Below are 18,756 nucleotides of genomic sequence, written 5' to 3' on the forward strand. Positions count from 1 at the left end.
TTAATAAACGTCCAATATTAGTTTTAAAACGCTATAAAAAATGTACCAATTAAGTCCCTGGAGACTAAACGTGAGACGTTGCGTTTTCGCAACATTAGCCGGAAATGGGTTAAACAGAATGCTATAGTCTGAGAACATAACTTAAGTTCTAAATTCTTCTTGGAAAAAAAAAATAAGAAAATGTTTCGCACATGAAATAAAACACTTGAATTATGTTGCTCTTTTCATTCTCCATTTACTTCTTGTACAAGCCCTTAACTTTTAAAGATTTGATTTGGTAACTAAATTAAAAACAATTTTTCATTTCAATTAAATATGACACAATAACAAATAAATAAAAAAGAGTTTTTCAAGGTCACTTCACTATATATCTTTTAAGGATGAGACTCGAGACAAACGAACAGTTATTTAAAAAAAATCAAAAGTCCCAAGAATTTCTAATAGCAGAAATATTAAAAAGCCTTCATGAACAAATTCGCATGTCTCGAACATCATTTCTATTATTTAAATAATACTCTTTGCTTCTAAGATTTTTTTTTAATTCTGTTTCCAATTTGAAACTCTTTGGTTTATTGGTTAATTTTTCAACATTTTTATTTTTCTGTTGGCTAACATTTTTTTCTAAAAATAAAACGTTTTTTTAGAATAACTACATTCTTTACTTATAATTTTAGTTTTCATTTGAATGTTAAGAGCCTTCTTTTTATCCATTTTCGTTATCACTATAATTAACTGTTCTACAGTTTTTAATCAAATTTGTTTGCAAACATTTTTTTCTAAAATGTTATTAAATAACTATTAAATAATTTAAAATGAAAAAAAAAAGACAGACTAATTTTATAACAAAGCCATTGATAAATTCGTATTTGCAAAATTCACAATTCAATAACTCCTAACAACATAACATTTATTATATTTGTTTTAAAAGTGCCAAGCGCTTAATCTCAAAAGTTTTTGTTTTACAAAATAAAAATATTTGTATTTTATTATTTACGTCCATGATCTTCTTATATGCTCTTGTTTTTTGTAGAGAAATGCATACTTTGGTTGGTCTTGGGTATAGTCCTTGAAATCATCTAGAAAAAAAATAAGAACTGTTAAGTTTATTATTGAAACATAAGCCCTTGCTTATTTAGTAAGAAGGTTTTCGTTACAAACAAAAATAAAGTATATTTTATTAACATATTATTATTTGCATATACATACATAATTCAAACAGATACTTTTAAATATTATTTAAAATAAGTGATTGCAAAGTGTTTTTCATAATTTCCAAATATCATTGTAATCGCACCGTTGTAATGATTGTACTTTGCCAACAGGACTTCTGGAGCCGTAAAAGGATGCCATATAATTAATAATTGATTGATTACATGTGCTTTAATGTGGTCCATATGTTACCGGAAATGTATGAAACCTAGGAATTATATACAATTCCTAGGAATTTATACAGTATCGAGTCTATTTAGGAAATGTATAAAAAGATTTACAAAAGACTATTTAAAACACATATTTCCTCCTTGTATACAACTTCTTAACAACGCTAGGAAATGTGTTAAATTAAACCAAAAATTTGAAAATAAAATATACCAACTAAAAATGATATACAAAAATGTGTCTTAATTTGTTTTACTTTATTTTTAAATGAAAGAAATTATTTATTTTTAAAGGGTAAGCTGAAGTGACACTTAGAATTACATAATATTTTTGAGGCAAAAATATTTTGATGAGCTATAACCCTTCTTGCAAAGACATTTTTTGAATCCTTGTCCAGTCCCAGTTGATTGCATATTCGCAATATTCGTGCGTATGGAAATTTCGGTACTATAGGTACTTCTTTGGTATTCAGACTACCTCTTGGGCACACACACTGAATTCAGATCTAGAATACAATTGTTTTATGATTCCATTCTTTGTTACAATCTGATAAAGCTCGATATCTGTTTAATTTAAGATTACACCTATAATTTTTCGGGCGTCGTCACCACGTCTCCGGTCGACTTCTGGTACGGAAACCCTTACAGAAGTTCCTAAGGACACAGAAGGAAACTTCTTGTCCCTTGTATTTAACATTTCTCTTGCCTGTTGTTGCAGGTTTTGCTTAGCAGAATGTCGATTTTTTAAACTACTAAATGTTTTGAACACAATACACAAAGCAGCAGACCCTTCGTTGCCTCTCTTGCTACAGAACATATGCACTGGCTGAAGGTACTGTGCTGGTCTCACACTGATCTAAATTATTGTAGACTGAGATTGGTTCTACCATATTTACATCAAGATAAGCCGTTGGTGCCTTGGGATCTTCTGCAACATTCTGTTGAAGGTTTTCAATGATTTTCTCTAAATCTTCTTCAGTTTCGATGTTTTGTGTGAAATCATGTGGTAACTGTAGACCTACTTTAATTTTACATGCAAAAAATAAGCACTTTGCTTGATGCCAGCGTGAAAAGCCATCTTTTTCATGAGTTGAACAAACCTTATACCCTTGCTTTAATGTGAATTATTATTGTCTTGCATCCAAGTGGTAAGCATATTTTCGATATCCTGATTCGCCCTTTCCACATGCCTGGGCTTACCATGGATAATTTTATAATGGCCAATATGTTTTTAAGTTTTCGATTACTTTGATGGAAACCTCTGGACCCAGTAGAGTAAATATATCTAATATTATATACAACACCTCTTTAGGCAGCTTAGCTCTTAGGATTTATATACAATTCCTATTGCTGCTTAGGCGATGTATAGAATTCCTAGGCAATGTGTATAGAAAAACTTAATTCACACATTTCCTTGCGATTTATGGCATTGTATACATTTCCTAGAAATTATATATAACGACGGATTACATACACTTCCGGTAAAACATACACCAATAATTTTACTGTTTTTTATATTTAATATAAAATTGATTGAAAAAACGCGTATTCGCCCCAGAGTACATATCACTTCTTGTGTCGTTTTTAAAGATAATTTTATTGCTTTCTTGGCAGTTTTCATTTATTGGTGCTCGTTGGACTGATAGGTGTAAAATAGTTGAAATTTGATGATTTTGTCCAGTTGAGGTTCGGAAGATTGAAATCACCTTCGATCAGCAGTTCATCATTAGGTTCCATTTGGGCGTGGATCTTCTCAGTTAAATGTATGCAATTTTCATAGACAAAACTGGTAGATCTTGGAGGTATGTATACTGAGATAATAAAGAGATAACCTGTTTCCAATTTGATTTTAATACATAGCATTTCGACGTCAGAAAGATCAAAAGTATCAACCAAAGTGCATATAAGGTAGTTTTTTACCGCGAATAGTATTCCACCACCAACTGTCTCTGAGTCGCTCGATTGGTGCCTATCTCGTCTAAAAACTTGGTAAGTTGAGTCAAAGAGTTCGGTATCTTTGAAGGAATTATTTAGCCATGTTTCTGTAAGAGTAATTATGTCATGTCCTTAGGCCATTGATGTTTTGGTAATAAATCAAAACTTGTTGAATCTGCCTCTTCGATAATAATGCATTGTCCGGGTCTCTTGAAAAGGGTTAAAGGATGACGACTTTATTTGATTATTTTGTTTATTCTCGAATTGGTGTATTATGATACTTTTTGGCCAAAGCGATGTTGAGTTTAGTAGGTGGAAGATTGAGCCTGGAACTCTTGTCTTAAAAGATTAATATTTCGAGTGGTTTCGATGAATCATTTTCTCAACTTTTAATAGCGACGCATCAGTCTTGTTCGAAATAAAGTTATTAATATCGAGGGCGTTGGTTGAAGGGTCAAGTTTAGATAAAAATATAGTTCGATGGTCTTCGACTACTTTCAATCCACATGAGATAGGTGAGTTTAGATGAGTTTTCTTTGAAAGAGATGAAAATAACAATGAGTTTGTTAACGTTGATGATGATGGGTTTGCATTTGCGAGTAATAGCTCTATTGATGATGGTGAAGTTGTTTTTGCTTTGATTGGGACAGAATATGTTGATAAGGTTAGAGTTGATTGAAGATGTTGAGAAGGAAGTTCAGATGCAGAGGGAGAAGCGGACCTGGCAGGCTTCTTCGTTGAGGGATTAGCATCACTATATTCGGCGTCACTTTCGTGAATTTTCCGCTTTAATGATGCTGCATCGTTTAGCGATCCGCTATGAGTCATTTCATTTTTGACACTATGAGAATCAATGTTGTGAATTGTATCAGTTTCGTCAGTTATTTGGTTTAAAGATGAGGTGTCATTTAGCGATCCACTATTAGTCATTTCGACTTCGTTATTATGAGACTCAATATTTTGTACTGGTGACAAAGTGGTTATTTTGACAACTCTTTCGGTAAGACGAAGTAATTGGTTCAGCCTGCGGATCGCTTCGCACGACCCCATCTGCGGCACTGGACACCTTAATCTACTTAACACCTCTTGACATATTAAGGAAAAAAATATCTGCAACCTCTGCTAGTCGCCTCAAAGCTTCGTCGCAGTGGACTAACAACAATATTGGCCACTCCGTAATTCTTAGGTATTTAAAATCAATTCCAAAGCACACAGACTACACCATCCCCCAACTGCAATTCGACAGAAATGTCCAGATTTGTATACCTCTCAGATCTTATAGAGAAGATAGGACATTCTTGGAGGATAAGTCAATCCATTTTTACACAGATGGTTCAAAAACAAAAGAATGGGTTGGTGGATGTGTGTACTCTGAACGACTGAAATTAAGTCTCTCATTCCGCATTCCCAATCATTGTAGCGTATTTCAGGCGGAACTTTTGGCGATAAAAGAAGTCTTGTCTTGGCTTAAAGATAGTCAGGTTGCTATCAAATCACTGGACTCTGCCTCTACAAACTCCATAACAGTCCATAACTGTCGATCATCTCTAATGGAGATGGCACAGCAGTTTAATATTCACCTTTGCTGGGTGCCGGGCATAGAGACATTCCAGGTTATTGTAAGGGAGATGAACTCGCCAGGATCGGTACAGTGCAGCCCATTCTACCACGTTTGGCACACACTGTGAGGAGTGCAGGCACCAGGTGGAACAACATCACCACGTGTCAGGCCACAAAAAACATCTGGCCAACACTGGACTGGTATCATAACCGGACACTTCTAATAGGAAAGCACGCCACGCGACTAGGCGTATTCTCAAATGACTTTTGCAGAAGCTGTATGGGCGAGGAAGAGGAGGATACAGTTCTTCATCTTCTCTGTACATGCCCTGATCTGGCTTGAAAATGCAAGAATTACCTAGTAGAATTCTTCTTTAAAGATCTAAACGATCTAAATCATATCTGCATAATCAGCCTCTCACGTTTCTTAAGGGACTCAAACTGGTTCCATTGAGCTAGGAGGAAGCCTCAAGATTCATGTGGTATCACAATGGGCCATTAAACTGACCTAAATGTGTCCGTTTCCATCTTGTACAGCCACTTCAACCTAACCGTTCCCCGACGGGAATCGAGTCGAGTCAAGTTCATTTCAACTCGATTAAGGTATATGTATAAAGAATTGAGGCGAGCTTCAAGCCCGCTTTAACACCACAAGTTAATGTAGTAGTCTACGAACAAAACCCCTCCTTGACGCAATTGATTTCAGATGTTTTCTTAACATTTCTTCTTGAACATTTTCCATTTTATGTGTTGTTGTTTTAAATTATTATTCTGACAGGTCTTCTATAGCTTGTACCAATTTTTAAATACAACCATTGGCTACTATCGATGCGTTTTCTTGGGAATTTTCTACTACACTATTTATCGAATGCCAAAAAACACGGTTAAACAATTAAGGTGAAGAAACCCGTTCATGTAACTTAAATACAGGTAGAATATAAAACTGATAGTTGTAACCACTTGCAAAAAGCTTTTGTTTAAATTAATTAAATTTTGTAAAAATATTTACCAAAAGATATCGTTCCTTTGTTCGTATGATCAATGCTGAAAAACAAAGCATCAATTTTCTCTTCCGTTAATTTTCCACAGTGTCGTACAATTTTTCTCAAACATTCTCTTGATATACTCTGACTAGATGGTGTATATAACTGAAATTTAAAAAATATATTTATTTATATTATTGATTTATTTATTTTATAACAACAATTTTATTATTATTACGTTAACAATAATGCTAAGGAACTCAATAAGTCTTTCATCTCTAATTTGACAGTAAAATAAGCATAAGAGAAAACTTCTTAAGCTAATCGTTTCTGCCTTGTGCTAGAATTGAATAGTACAAAATAATTCATTTATTGTTTAGCACAAAGTAAAGAATAGTTCATACGTGGTCTAGAATTTTAAATAATTCAGAAAGGATTTTATTATTTGAATCAATGCTTAGTAGATCTTCTAAAGTGATCAAGTCAATATTATCATCACCAGGTAAGCAGCAATACTTAGACGCTAGTTCTTTGTATTTGTCTCCGTAAAGTATTCTGAAATTAAAATTCATATTTTGAATTGTATAAGATTTTGAATACTTATAACCGCAAACTTACCCCAATCCATGTAAACATCTTTCAATTTGAACTATATCTCCTGGGAATGGAATTTTCATTAATTTGGCACGATTCATCATAACACAGTCTTCAAATGAATAATCTGAAACAGGAACACCCAAAGCTCTGTAAATGAAAGAAAAAAGTTTTATTTCAATTTATAATTTTTTAATCAGATTCTTCTTACTTAGCCATAACAGTTTGAACATTTTCAGCGAATAGTTTGGGATTTGCCTTTTCTTCTTCATTGGGTGTGTAAACTGGCAGAAATTCGATTTCACATCGGCTGTAAATCTTTGCCATTGTCAACCAGAGTAGTTTAAGCCTGATTTGAGTGAAATTAAAAAAAATAATAAGAAAACAAAAATTAAATACTGGCCTACTTACAACCCAGGTCCATCCCAAGTCCATGTGTAGGTGTCATATTTGTTTGGATATTTTAGCAATACTGGTTGGACTGGTACTCCAGGATAGAAGGCACCAGGTTTGAATTTTATCAATGCTGACCGATTTGTACATGTTCCTTCGGCAAATATTACGACCTAAAATTAGTAATTGGTGAATTTGTGTGATAAAAACTTACATATATTATATATGTTATAAAATCTATTTTAGACAAAGAGAATTTGTTTAAATATTTTGCTATGTTTTCTTGATTATTGTACCTTTCAGAACTATTTTATTCGATGACTTATTGAGATATGGAACCCACGAAGACGGTTTTTTTTTTAAATAAAAAGCTATAAGAAGATTGGCATTATTGAATTTGCACCTTAAGGCAAAATACAATCCTTTAGTATTCAACTTTATAACTTTATTTGTCATCACTTGTAAGTATTTAAATAAAAGCAACCTATGAGTTTTTTATATTATAAGGGGAATTCCCTAATATCTATGATTTGTATGCTTTAATACAATTGTTCTTTTTCCTTCTTTTTCATTCTTTGTAAGATAGCCTTAGTGTATGCATTAAAAGTTTTTTAAATACAAAAGCGTTTATTATTATTTCAACTGAAAATACCAATAGGTTATTGGCCCAGTCATTGCTTTCTGTGTTTGTTTAATTAATTAATTATTGTTGTGCTTTTATATAAAATTATATAATACAAAAAAGTACCAAGATGTCAAATTCCAAAAATAAGAGGAATATAACTCCTTTCAATGGAGAAAATTATAGTATATGGAAATTTCGATTGAAAGCATTACTTGCTGAAGAAAATTGTCTTCCAGCACTGGAAGAGAACTCTTCCGAAAATAAAAACTCAGGAGAATGGAGGAGAATGGAGCGAATTGCAAAAGGATGCATTATTGAGCATCTGAACGACACAATGATTGGCATGATAACTGAAGAAAAGACAGCATTGGACATAATTAAGAAGCTCGACGAAATTTATGAGCGTAAAAGTTCGGCCACCCAGTTATCGGTGCAGAAGAAGCTCTTAACATTTAAATTCAAAGGCGATATCTCTTTATTTGATCACTTCATAAAATTTGATGAGTTAATCACTGAGCTACAAGCAGCAGGAGCTCAGGTCGACGAGATGAATAAAGTGGCACAATTACTTTTATCGCTACCTTCATCTTATGATGGAATTGTGACGGCCATACAAACTTTAGCGGAAAAGGACTTGACACTGGCATTCGTAAAAACCAAGCTGCTTGATTACCAAATAAAACTTGATCAAACAGATACATCATCCAAAGTGCTTCAGATTGAACTGAATACACCAACAAACAATATGAGAAATGAACGTAAACATCACAATACTTTCAAAAGAAATAAATTTAATGTAAAGTCAAATCGAACAAAATGTGATCATTGCGGACGCTCTAACCATATCAAAGCAAACTGTTTTTATTATAAGAAATTTATTTCGAACAATAAACATCGCAATTCAAACAAAAGGACTAAGGAATGGACCAGATCTGGAGCAGTTCAAACAATTATCCCAAGTGACAAAAAATTTGCTTTTATGATTGGCGAAACAAAATATATAAATAAATATACTGCGAATAATGAAATAAAATTTTTGCTGGATTCTGGAGCAACAGACCACTTTGCAAACAAGCGTGAATATTTTTCAACTTTGAATCAACTGGAACAACCCTTGGAAATTGGAGTAGCAAAGGAGAACACAACGCTGGACGTCAACGAAAAAGGAACCATCGACGTTATAACTAAGGATGGCATTAAAGGCGTACTACAAAACGTGTTTTACTCACCGGAGATTCCCTATAACATTTTGTCTGTTCGAAGTATTCAAGAAGCAGGGATGTCGGTACATTTTGAAAACAATGGTGAAGTTGTAATTAAAAAATGCAACGAAATATTGGTTAAGGGTGAGTTATGTAAAAATTTAATTATAATACAATTTTATTATTTGAATCTGAAAACAAATTCAGAAATTAATACCTGTAAGCAAGATACCGAAAGTTATATGCTATGGCATAAAAGACTAGGTCATATAAGTAAAAACAAACTTATAGAAATGCGAGAAAGAAAAATGGCTGCAGATAGTGAAGTCATTAAAAATCTCGTTCCTACTAATTTGATATGCGAAGCATGTATTTATGGAAAACAATCACGTTAACCATTTTCAAAACAAAAAGACAAATCTTATGTTAATCGTCCATTATTAATAATTCATTCGGATATATGTGGGCCAATTACCCCTGTAACAATCGATAACAAAAATTATTTTGTGACTTTTATCGATGAATTCACCCATTACACTGTGGTTTATCTATTGACTCATAAGTCAGAACTTTTTGAAGTTTTTAAAGACTACGTAACTAAAAGTGAAGTGCATTTTAGTCTAAAAGTAGAACAAGTTTACTGTGATAATGGACGTGAATATATTTCAAATGATATGAAATCATTTTTCAAGGAAAAGGGTATAACATATCATTTAACGGTCCCATATACTCCTCAGTAGAACTCGGTTGCTGAAAGAATGAATCGGACACTCACAGAAAAAGCTCCTGCTATATTAAATAATGTGAATTTACAAAAATATTTTTGGGGAGAAGCAATTTTAACTGCTACGTATTTATTAAATATTTCCCCAACAAAAGCATTATGCCCAAACAAAACCCCTTTTGAAATGTGGCATAACAGAAAACCAAATATAGGTAACTTAAAAATTTTTGGCTCTACTGTTTTTGTCCACGATAAAAAATGGAAAAGTAAATTTGACGACAAATCTTTTAAAGGTATATTTGTGGGCTATGAGCCAAATGGATATAAAATTTTGGATCCTAGAACACAAAAATTTATAAAAGCCCGTGATGTCATTTTTGACGAACTAAATTTTAAAATATCAAGGCCAGTTTTAGATTTTAATACAGTGGAATCAAAAGGCTCCACGGAATTATTTAAAATGCCTAAATTTACTAACACTGAAAAAAGTGAACCTGTTGATATACAAAAAGCAGGTAAATCCGATGAAACGGATAAATCCGGTGTTATAGAAACGGATAAATCCGTCATTATAGAAACGGATGATGAACATGAAAATGTTCAAACGAAACACTTTAAAACTGCAGACGGGAACTGTAGAAAAAGTGAAAGAATCAAAAATCTGCCAAAAGTCTCTTATAAAGAGGACCAAGGAGATAATGACAACTTTTTATTATATGCCGAATCTATAATTAATAAGATTCCAAAAGACTTCCAAGAAATTAATGAAATGGAAGATAAAGATAAATGGTTAGAAGCCATAAAAGAGGAACTTAATTCACTGGAAGTGAATAATACTTGGTCGATTGTACAAAGACCAATTAACAAAAATATTGTAAAATGTAAATGGGTTTTTACTATTAAAAATGATTTAAGCGGAAACCCATCTAGGTATAAAGCTCGACTTGTCGCTAAGGGTTTTAGCCAAAAATACTTAGAGGATTATAGCGAAACATTCGCCCCAGTTGTTCGAATTACCACTTTTCGAATTATTCTAGCATTCGCTTGCCAATTCAATTTACTTATCCATCAAATGGATGTAAAGTCAGCTTTTTTAAATGGATTCCTAAAGGAAGATATTTATATGACTATACCAGAAGGTATTACCAAAAAGAGTGATAATTTGGTATGTAAATTGAATAAAGCGATATATGGGCTGAAACAATCAGCTAGGTGCTGGTTTCAACGTTTCGATGAAGTTTTAAAAAATTGTCATTTCAAAAACTCACCTAACTATCATTGTCTATATTTTCTAGATAGAGGACATCCAAATCAAAATATTTACCTCATTCTTTATGTTGATGATCTTTTGATCGTAACAGGAGATTTAGAAACTATGAAAAACTTTAAAATCTATTTAACACAACAATTCGAAATGGTTGATATGAATGAAATAAAGTTGTTTTTAGGGATAAGAGTTTTAAGAAAAGAAAATGAAATTGCTATGGATCAAAGTATTTATTTAAACAATGTTTTAAAAAGATTTAATATGGAAAATTGTAAGCCCATAGGTACTCCTCTAGCAGTCAAATTAGACACAAAAGCGTTGATGTCTGATGAAGAGTTTAACGCTCCTTGTCGAAACCTTATTGGTTGTTTGATGTACGCAATGTTGTGTACTCGTCCCGATCTTTGCACATCAATTAATTTCCTTAGTAGATTCCAAAACAAAAACAACAAAGAACTTTGGCAAAATATAAAAAGAGTTTTAAGATATATAAAGGGTACGATCAATTTTAAATTGAGGTATACAAAAGTACCGTATAAAGATTTGTTAGTCGGATTTGTAGATGCCGATTGGGGTGGTTGTGAAACCGACAGAAAAAGTACAACCGGTTATTTATTCAAATTGTTTGGCGATAATTTAATTTGCTGGAATACAAAACGGCAGAATTCAGTTGCAGCTTCATCTACTGAAGCTGAATATATGGCACTCTTTGAGGCTGTCCGAGAGGCTTTATGGTTAAAGTCATTGTTAAAAAGCATTGATATTATAATCAATGAATCGATCGCAATCTTTGAAGATAACCAGAGTTGTATCTCCTTAGCAAACAACCCAATATCTCACAAACGATCTAAACATGTCGATATCAAATATCATTTTAGTAGAGAACAGGTAGAAAATAAAACAATTATTCTTAAATATATTCCTACAGAAAACCAACTCGCCGACGCCTTCACCAAGCAACTACCATCACCAAAGTTTGCCGAAATCATCTTTAACATCGGTCTAAGAGAATACATTTTTTTTTAAGTATGTTATTTACGTTTTCATATAATATAATATGTATAAATTAAACTACATATATAATATATAATACATTTTTGTTTATCCAAATATCTAATTTTTTTTTAATTATTTGTATCAATTGTTTTAAACTTTTAAAATTATTTGTATTTTGAGGGCGGCTATTGAGTTTGCACCTTAAGGCAAAATACAATCCTTTAGTATTCAACTTTATAACTTTATTTGTCAAAAAGCAACCTATGAGTTTTTTATATTATAAGGGGAATTCCCTAATATCTATGATTTGTATGCTTTAATACAATTGTTCTTTTTCCTTCTTTTTCATTCTTTCTTTGTAAGATAGCCTTAGTGTATGCATTAAAAGTTTTTTTAAATACAAAAGCGTTTATTATTATTTCAACTGAAAATACCAATAGGCATTTTGCTAAGATTTGACCAAAGGCGAACCCAAGCACATAACACAAAGTTTTCTAACGAACAACAAAGTCATAGGTTAGGTTGGAGTAGCTGTCCAGATGTCATTGACACACGTAGACCTCAAGGGTCCATTGTGATACCACTAATGAGGTTACTCATGGGAGAGTAATGAACTTAAACTAACCATTTTGTACTTTTAATAAAAGTTAGAGAGACGTTTTGTGTCAAAACAACAAAGTCATAGAATAACAAAAAAGAATTTGTGTTCGGTAAGTGCGTAAAATTGTATTGATACTTAAGACTCAAACTTGACAACTTTTAAATTTTGTGTGTGTGAATTATGTAATCAAGGATGGAGGGGAACTACAATTTTAAGCCGAGCTATTTTGAGAAAGCACTTTTCATGACAAGAATTACTTTTAGAGGACTTACTACTTATACTTGGAATTGAAGCTCTTAAAGTTGGTGGCACTGACTTGAAAGTATGAACTATAAAAATGGGTTTTGCGATTAATGAGAGCGAAACAAAGAACAAGCTGTCATCAAGAAAGGACCTACAACACCGACGCCTCTGCTAAAACGTCACCATCGGCGGACGTAATTTTGAGGTAGCTAGGAACTTCGTCTACCTAGGCTACACTATGAACGCAGACAACAACGCCAGCGCTAAAATCAAACGAAGAATTACTCTATCTAACCGTTGTTTCTATGGACTAGGAAAGCAATTGAGTAGTAAAGCCATCTTTTACGCAACCAAGGTGTCACTATGTAAGACCCTATTCACCCCCGTCCTGATATAGACTATGACAAAACGCATGAAAGCACCTTGGGTAGTTTCGAGAGAAAGTTATTCGCGTGATCTACGGTCCTGTAAGCATATAGAAAGTGAGTGCCTGGGTCACCAAAGCTTTAACCCGGAAAGTCTTGGAATCGTTGGGAAAGTGACCTTACCCAATTGGGAGTGCGCAACTGAATCTGACATCTGACATCTAGCTAGGGGCCAGGCTAAATGGAGAAGTTTGTTAAGTAGGGCCCTAGTTTATAAAATACTATAGTGCCACCTTAATTTTTTTCTTCATTTTTGAACTTCATCATGAGAATAGAATTATGTTTTCAATGACCGGTTTGACATGCTTCAAAGTTGGGATAATCTTTTGAAAGTCTTCTTAGAGCATAAAAGAAAAACTTAAATAAAATTCGTTATACCTGTTGCCAGTCTTCACTCGATGTGCAGCGTGAAATAATTTCTCGAATTGTTGTTTGTCTTGAATTTGGATCTTCTCGTGCAACATAAATCGGTTGGGCACAGTTAATTATTCCTGAAAATTATATGTAATACTAGGTTTGTTTATTTTCCAATTGTTGTAATTTAATTCAATACTTACTGCCCAATATTGGAGTTTCAGAAGTTTCTTTTTTGGCTACAATTGATGTTGGCCCTGTAACAACAACAATAATAGAATCAACATAAGATGAATGAGGTGCTACCACAAGAATTGGTGCTTCTTTTTGTGATGCCTGCTTGCCAATGAATTTTATATAATGGAATGAACTTGAAGCGTAGACTAATCGCATAGTGTTTGCAACAATTTTTTGTGTTACTCTGAAATGATAAAAACAAAAGATTTAAAACAAGTAGGTATAAGAATGATTCGTAAGCATTTTTAATAGATTTGCCTATAGACTCAATTTGGAAGGAACTATTTTTTAATACTCCGCAAAAATTGATTTTTCCTCTTTAAAAATATACATTTCACGAGATTTTCTCTTCCTTAACTTGATACTAAATAAATTTTGATTTCAAATTCTACCTTTTGATGAGTCATATTGTCGGTTTAAGTATTCCAAAACATGGGTTATTGGTTTAGAAAACACCAGGAATTGTGATTTGTCTTTTAAATTTTTGTTTGTCAAAAGGTGGCGCAAACTGAATTAATAAAGAAAACTTTTCAAGACTGTCTGTTAAATGCAGAACAAGTTCAAATATTGTAGACTAAATCCATATAAACTTTTAAATTTACATGTATACATTAAAAAAATATTTTTTGCTCTAATTTATACGCCACTTGAGTTTGTTGCAGACAAATAGATTTGATATCATTAATTCCACAGCAAAACAATAATAACAATTGTTTTAGCGTTGATGTATTTTGTTTGCATCTAATTTTTATTATAATTAGAAACACAGAAGTTGTAAGGAAAAAATAAATTGCAAAAGCAGCGTCATCTATAAGAATTAAGAATAACGAAGAAAAAGACATTGACAGAGTGAATCTTAGTGGCGTGACGCGTGACACTGTACTTGCTTCTTTGTAACAAATTAATAATGACCTAGTGAAATAGAAAATTAAATTTTCATTAGCTATGAAGGTAAATTAATAGAAAGTATTTATAATAATCCGACCGGAAAAGTTTTATTTTTGTATAGTGATCATTTTAAGAAAGATTTTAGTATTTTTAGTATTTAGTATTTCTTTATTTCTTGATTAGCTTACACTTTAAGATACAATATCTTACAAATTTGCGAATATAACTTAATCTATGCATTATTAAAGAAAAGTTTAAGTTCCTTTCCCATTTTTTCGTGTTATGAATACTTTTTATTTCTCGCGGCAATGAATTCCAAATTCTTACTGAGTTGATAAAGAACTGACGTTCAGATGTAGGACATTGAAAACGCGGAATTAGTTTAATTCATTGTAAAGATCCACAGGTTGGCGAGTTAGAAGTATGTCAGAGAACAAGGTTATTGTGCGGAATTTTATAAAATTCTCAACAGACATCGCAAGAAGTTGGAATGTGTACTGCGAAACTCTATCGTAACGTCGCGTCGCAGCCGAATATATCTTATTGCGCTATTAAATGCAACCGTCAATTTCTTTTTACTCTCGAATTATAACTTACAAAAAATTTCACAGCCGTTAGTAAGCAGAGGTAAAATCAGCGTTTTCATTAGCAGAATTCTAATTGTTAAAGGAATAAAGTGCTGTGTTGACCATAGCATGCGTAGGACATCATACGATTTCACAATTGTGTTGTTTATATGATGTGTCCAGGTAAGGCTGCGGTTAAACACTACATCTAAATTTTTAGCTGAGTCAACGTAAGCAATAGGAAAGTTATTCAAAAGGATTGCTGGAAAGTAAGACACATCAATTTTGTTTTTTGAAACCACGAGACACTTTGATTTCAACCAACGCTCAATCAGTGTTCAATAAGTCCCAATGGGCAGCTCAAATAGAGTTGGGTGTCATCAGCATACAGGCGTATTGAAAATTGTCTTACAATTGAAGGAAGTTCGTTAACATAGATTACTTTTTGCCAGGTTATAACTTTTTTGCTAAAACAAATGATGATTATTGTGCTGGAGGTGTAGGTTGTTTTGTTAAGGAAAATTATGAATGTGTATCAACTGTGTTAGATTTTGTAAGCGCTGATATATTAAAACTTAATTTTAAATTAGATAAAAGAGATTTTGTTTTGCTTTGCATTTACAGATTGTATAAATATAGTTTAACGGAGTTTATGTATGAATTTTCTAAGCTCTTGTATGCCGAAAAAGCAAAAAATTTATTAATATTGGGAGATTTAAATATCGACATTTTGGAAGATTCTGATGCTGTTTCTGCTTATTTGTCCTTACTTGCAGCCCATGGTTTGGCTTCTTTTATAACCGAACCAACAAGACCGGTTTCCGGAACATGTTTAGACCACATATATGGTCGTTTTTCCAATTGCTCTTTTGACACAATTGAAAAAGGCGTATTCAATTTAGGTATAACTGATCATGCCATGACTAATCTTTTGATGGGTTCCCCTGGTAGCATTGAACCATTATCTACTGATAAAAGTTTTGAAGTAACTAAAATTGACTATTTAAAATTGAAAAGCAAGCTTTGTTTTGAAGAGTGGCAATCGGTTTACTTAGAAAGTGATGCCTCGAAAGCTTTTGATACTTTTTTCGATATTCTTAAAAATTATATTGTCCAATCCAGTGTTACTTTCAAACTAAGGAGTAAACAAAAAAAACTTTAGCCTTGGATAAACAACTATATTTTAAATAAAATTCATCTGAAAAATAAACTAAGAACTAAATGTATCAAACATCCGCTAAACCGAAATTTAATGAAGCGTTATAAAGATATGTGCTCTCAACTTAGAAAAGAAGTTCCATTATGTAGAGACAGATACTATGAAAATCAATTTGAGCAAGCTAAAGGTGTAATTAAAAAGGAATGGAAATTAGTAAACAGTCTTCTTAATAAACCAAATTCTAACAAAAAGGATTTTAACATAGAAATTGATGAAGATGAAATGTCTATTAATAAGACTTTAGCTATTGCTAATAAATTCATTGATTACTTTGCCAATGTTTCAGTTTCCTTGCAATCTTCTTTTTGTCCCACCTGTGCAATCTGTAGCTCTTCCAGTATTTGTGGTGATCCTTTGAACCAAAACACATTTTTTTTCGAACCTATAACTGCATTTGAACTTTTGAGAAGTATTGGTTCGCTCAAAAATTCGAAGACTTGTGGAGCTGATGGTATCTCAAACAATATGCTTAAAACTATAGCTTGTTACTTAGTTGATGTTTTGGCTTATTTATTTAACCAAAGCATCTTTTCAGGAAAATTTCCGAATGCGTTGAAGTGTGCAGACATTGTTCCTATTTTTAAAAAAGGGTCAGCGAAAGAAGTGAAAAATTATAGACCAATTTCAATTCTATCTTCTGTAAGTAAGATTTTTGAAAAAAGTATCAAGAACAGATTAATTGATTTCTTAAATAAAAACAACTTCTTTAGTTCCCTGCAATTTGGGTTTCAGAAAGGTAAATGCACGGAAGACGCTCTTCTAAAATTTTGCTCCGAGATTTTCTTTAACCTAGATAGTAAAAAGTGTTCAGCTGGCTTGTTTGTCGATATCACTAAAGCTTTTGACATGGTTGATCATGATATCATGTTGTCTAAATTGGAAAATGCTGGTATTCGAAGTTTTATGAGAGATTGGTTTGGATCCTACCTTGTTAATAGATCATTACGAGTAAAAATTAACAATACTAGAAGTGGATTCAAATTTCTTAATATTGGAGTACCACAAGGCTCTGTGCTTGGTCCAATATTGTTCTTAATTTACATTAACTTTTATTTAAATTACCATTCAAGTCGAAAATTACCGCTTTTGCAGATGATGTTGGTTGTGCCTATGGTGCTGATAGTCCCCTTGGTCTTGTTGCTGGTATAAATTGGGATTTGAATCTTTTTAGGTCGTGGTTTGCTGAACATAAATTATTAATAAGCTCTAAGACGAAAATTATGTTCTTCAGCCTTTCTTCTCAGAATGTTTTCGAACCGGAAATCTTTTTTCATGAGCCTGAGTGCAAAAAGTTTAAACTACATAGTTGCTCTTGCTCTTTTGAAACAAGCACGATCACTTACTGTGACCACCTATTTTGTAGTGATCTTTGTTTTCAAATTGAAAAAGTGGATGTTTTTCAATATCTAGGACTGCTAATCGACTCAAAGATGACCTTTAGTAATCAAACTGAGAATTTACAAAAATATTTTCGTACTACACTCAGGCACTTCTTCTTTCTCCAAAAAGTTTGCTCACCCGAAATTCTTAAAAAAATGTATTATGGGATTTTCCACTCTAAACTACAATATGGAATTGCCTGTTGGGGTGGAACGCACTTTTGCAAAGTTAAACCAATTCTTACTCACCAAAAGTATGTTATTAGAATAATAAGCAGAAAACGGCGACTGCATCACAGTTTTCTATTATTTGTGAAACTAAAAATTCTTCCAATTCGTCACCTCTATTGTTTCAAAGTCATAAAAACTTTTTTTTGCGCTCAGGAAATCTAAATTTTAGAATTTTAGACAGTCATAACCTACGAAACAACTTGCAATATCTTGTATCTATTCCTAACTTCCGGACTACTACTTTTCGAAATTTTTATACTGTTGCTTCTTCTAGATTATTTAATAAACTACCTTGTATGTTAAGGTCACTTATTTTACCAAATCTTTTTATGAAACATCTTAAGAGTTGGTTGTTTGAATCTGATTTCGGTGATTTGGAAAAAATTATGTTTTCATAAACTTAATGTTTTTTGTATTTTCCTTTTAATTTCTGGTGAATTTTTGGGAATTGGTTTTCTAATTTGTTGAAATTTTTGTATCTGGTCGTTCTTTTTGTAATTCCTTAATTAAGATTTTTGGGACTTTGCTTTATTATTTTTTTAATTGTGATTCTCTTTGATTTATTTTCCAATTGTACATATTTATATTTATATTTGAAGTTTAAAATTAAGGGTCACCCCACCCAATTTATTTATTTGATTTTTTGTTAATTACCGAAGTGGCATTTAATACTGTTTTATTTTCTAACAATAATGCCACTACTTATTTCAAATTTTTTTATTTACATTTAAGTCTTATTAAACTTGATGTATCTAAACTTATTATAAGAAATAAATGAATTTTTAAACCTAAACCTAAGATTGAAAACAACAACCGCCAAGAATCAACCTTGTGGAACACCCCTAACGACAGGTAGGAAGTTGGAAAGAGTTCTGATCAGTAAGGTATGAAGATAAGATCCTGACTGCGGAGGAAGAAAAGTTAAAATGACGTAAGAGTTTTTCGCAAAGAACCGTGT

General features: G+C 32.4%; 1 protein-coding gene across 1 annotated transcript in view; it reads right to left on the reverse strand.

Annotated features, from left to right (window-relative positions):
* Nucleotides 1-225: 225 nt before the first annotated feature.
* Nucleotides 226-18,756, reverse strand: part of LOC129945937 (lysophosphatidylcholine acyltransferase) — a 71,125-nt gene continuing 52,594 nt past the window's right edge. The window contains exons 4-12 of the mRNA XM_056055919.1: nucleotides 13,482-13,699; nucleotides 13,303-13,415; nucleotides 6,860-7,014; nucleotides 6,660-6,797; nucleotides 6,473-6,598; nucleotides 6,259-6,409; nucleotides 6,093-6,194; nucleotides 5,881-6,019; nucleotides 226-1,076 (exon numbers count right to left, since the gene is read on the reverse strand). Of these exons, the coding sequence (XP_055911894.1) occupies nucleotides 991-1,076; nucleotides 5,881-6,019; nucleotides 6,093-6,194; nucleotides 6,259-6,409; nucleotides 6,473-6,598; nucleotides 6,660-6,797; nucleotides 6,860-7,014; nucleotides 13,303-13,415; nucleotides 13,482-13,699 (1,228 nt within the window). The 3' untranslated portion in view covers nucleotides 226-990. The remainder of the gene's footprint in view (nucleotides 1,077-5,880; nucleotides 6,020-6,092; nucleotides 6,195-6,258; nucleotides 6,410-6,472; nucleotides 6,599-6,659; nucleotides 6,798-6,859; nucleotides 7,015-13,302; nucleotides 13,416-13,481; nucleotides 13,700-18,756) is intronic.

This window comes from Eupeodes corollae, chromosome 2 (genome assembly GCF_945859685.1).
Source record: "Eupeodes corollae chromosome 2, idEupCoro1.1, whole genome shotgun sequence".
Lineage (NCBI taxonomy): Eukaryota > Metazoa > Arthropoda > Insecta > Diptera > Syrphidae > Eupeodes > Eupeodes corollae.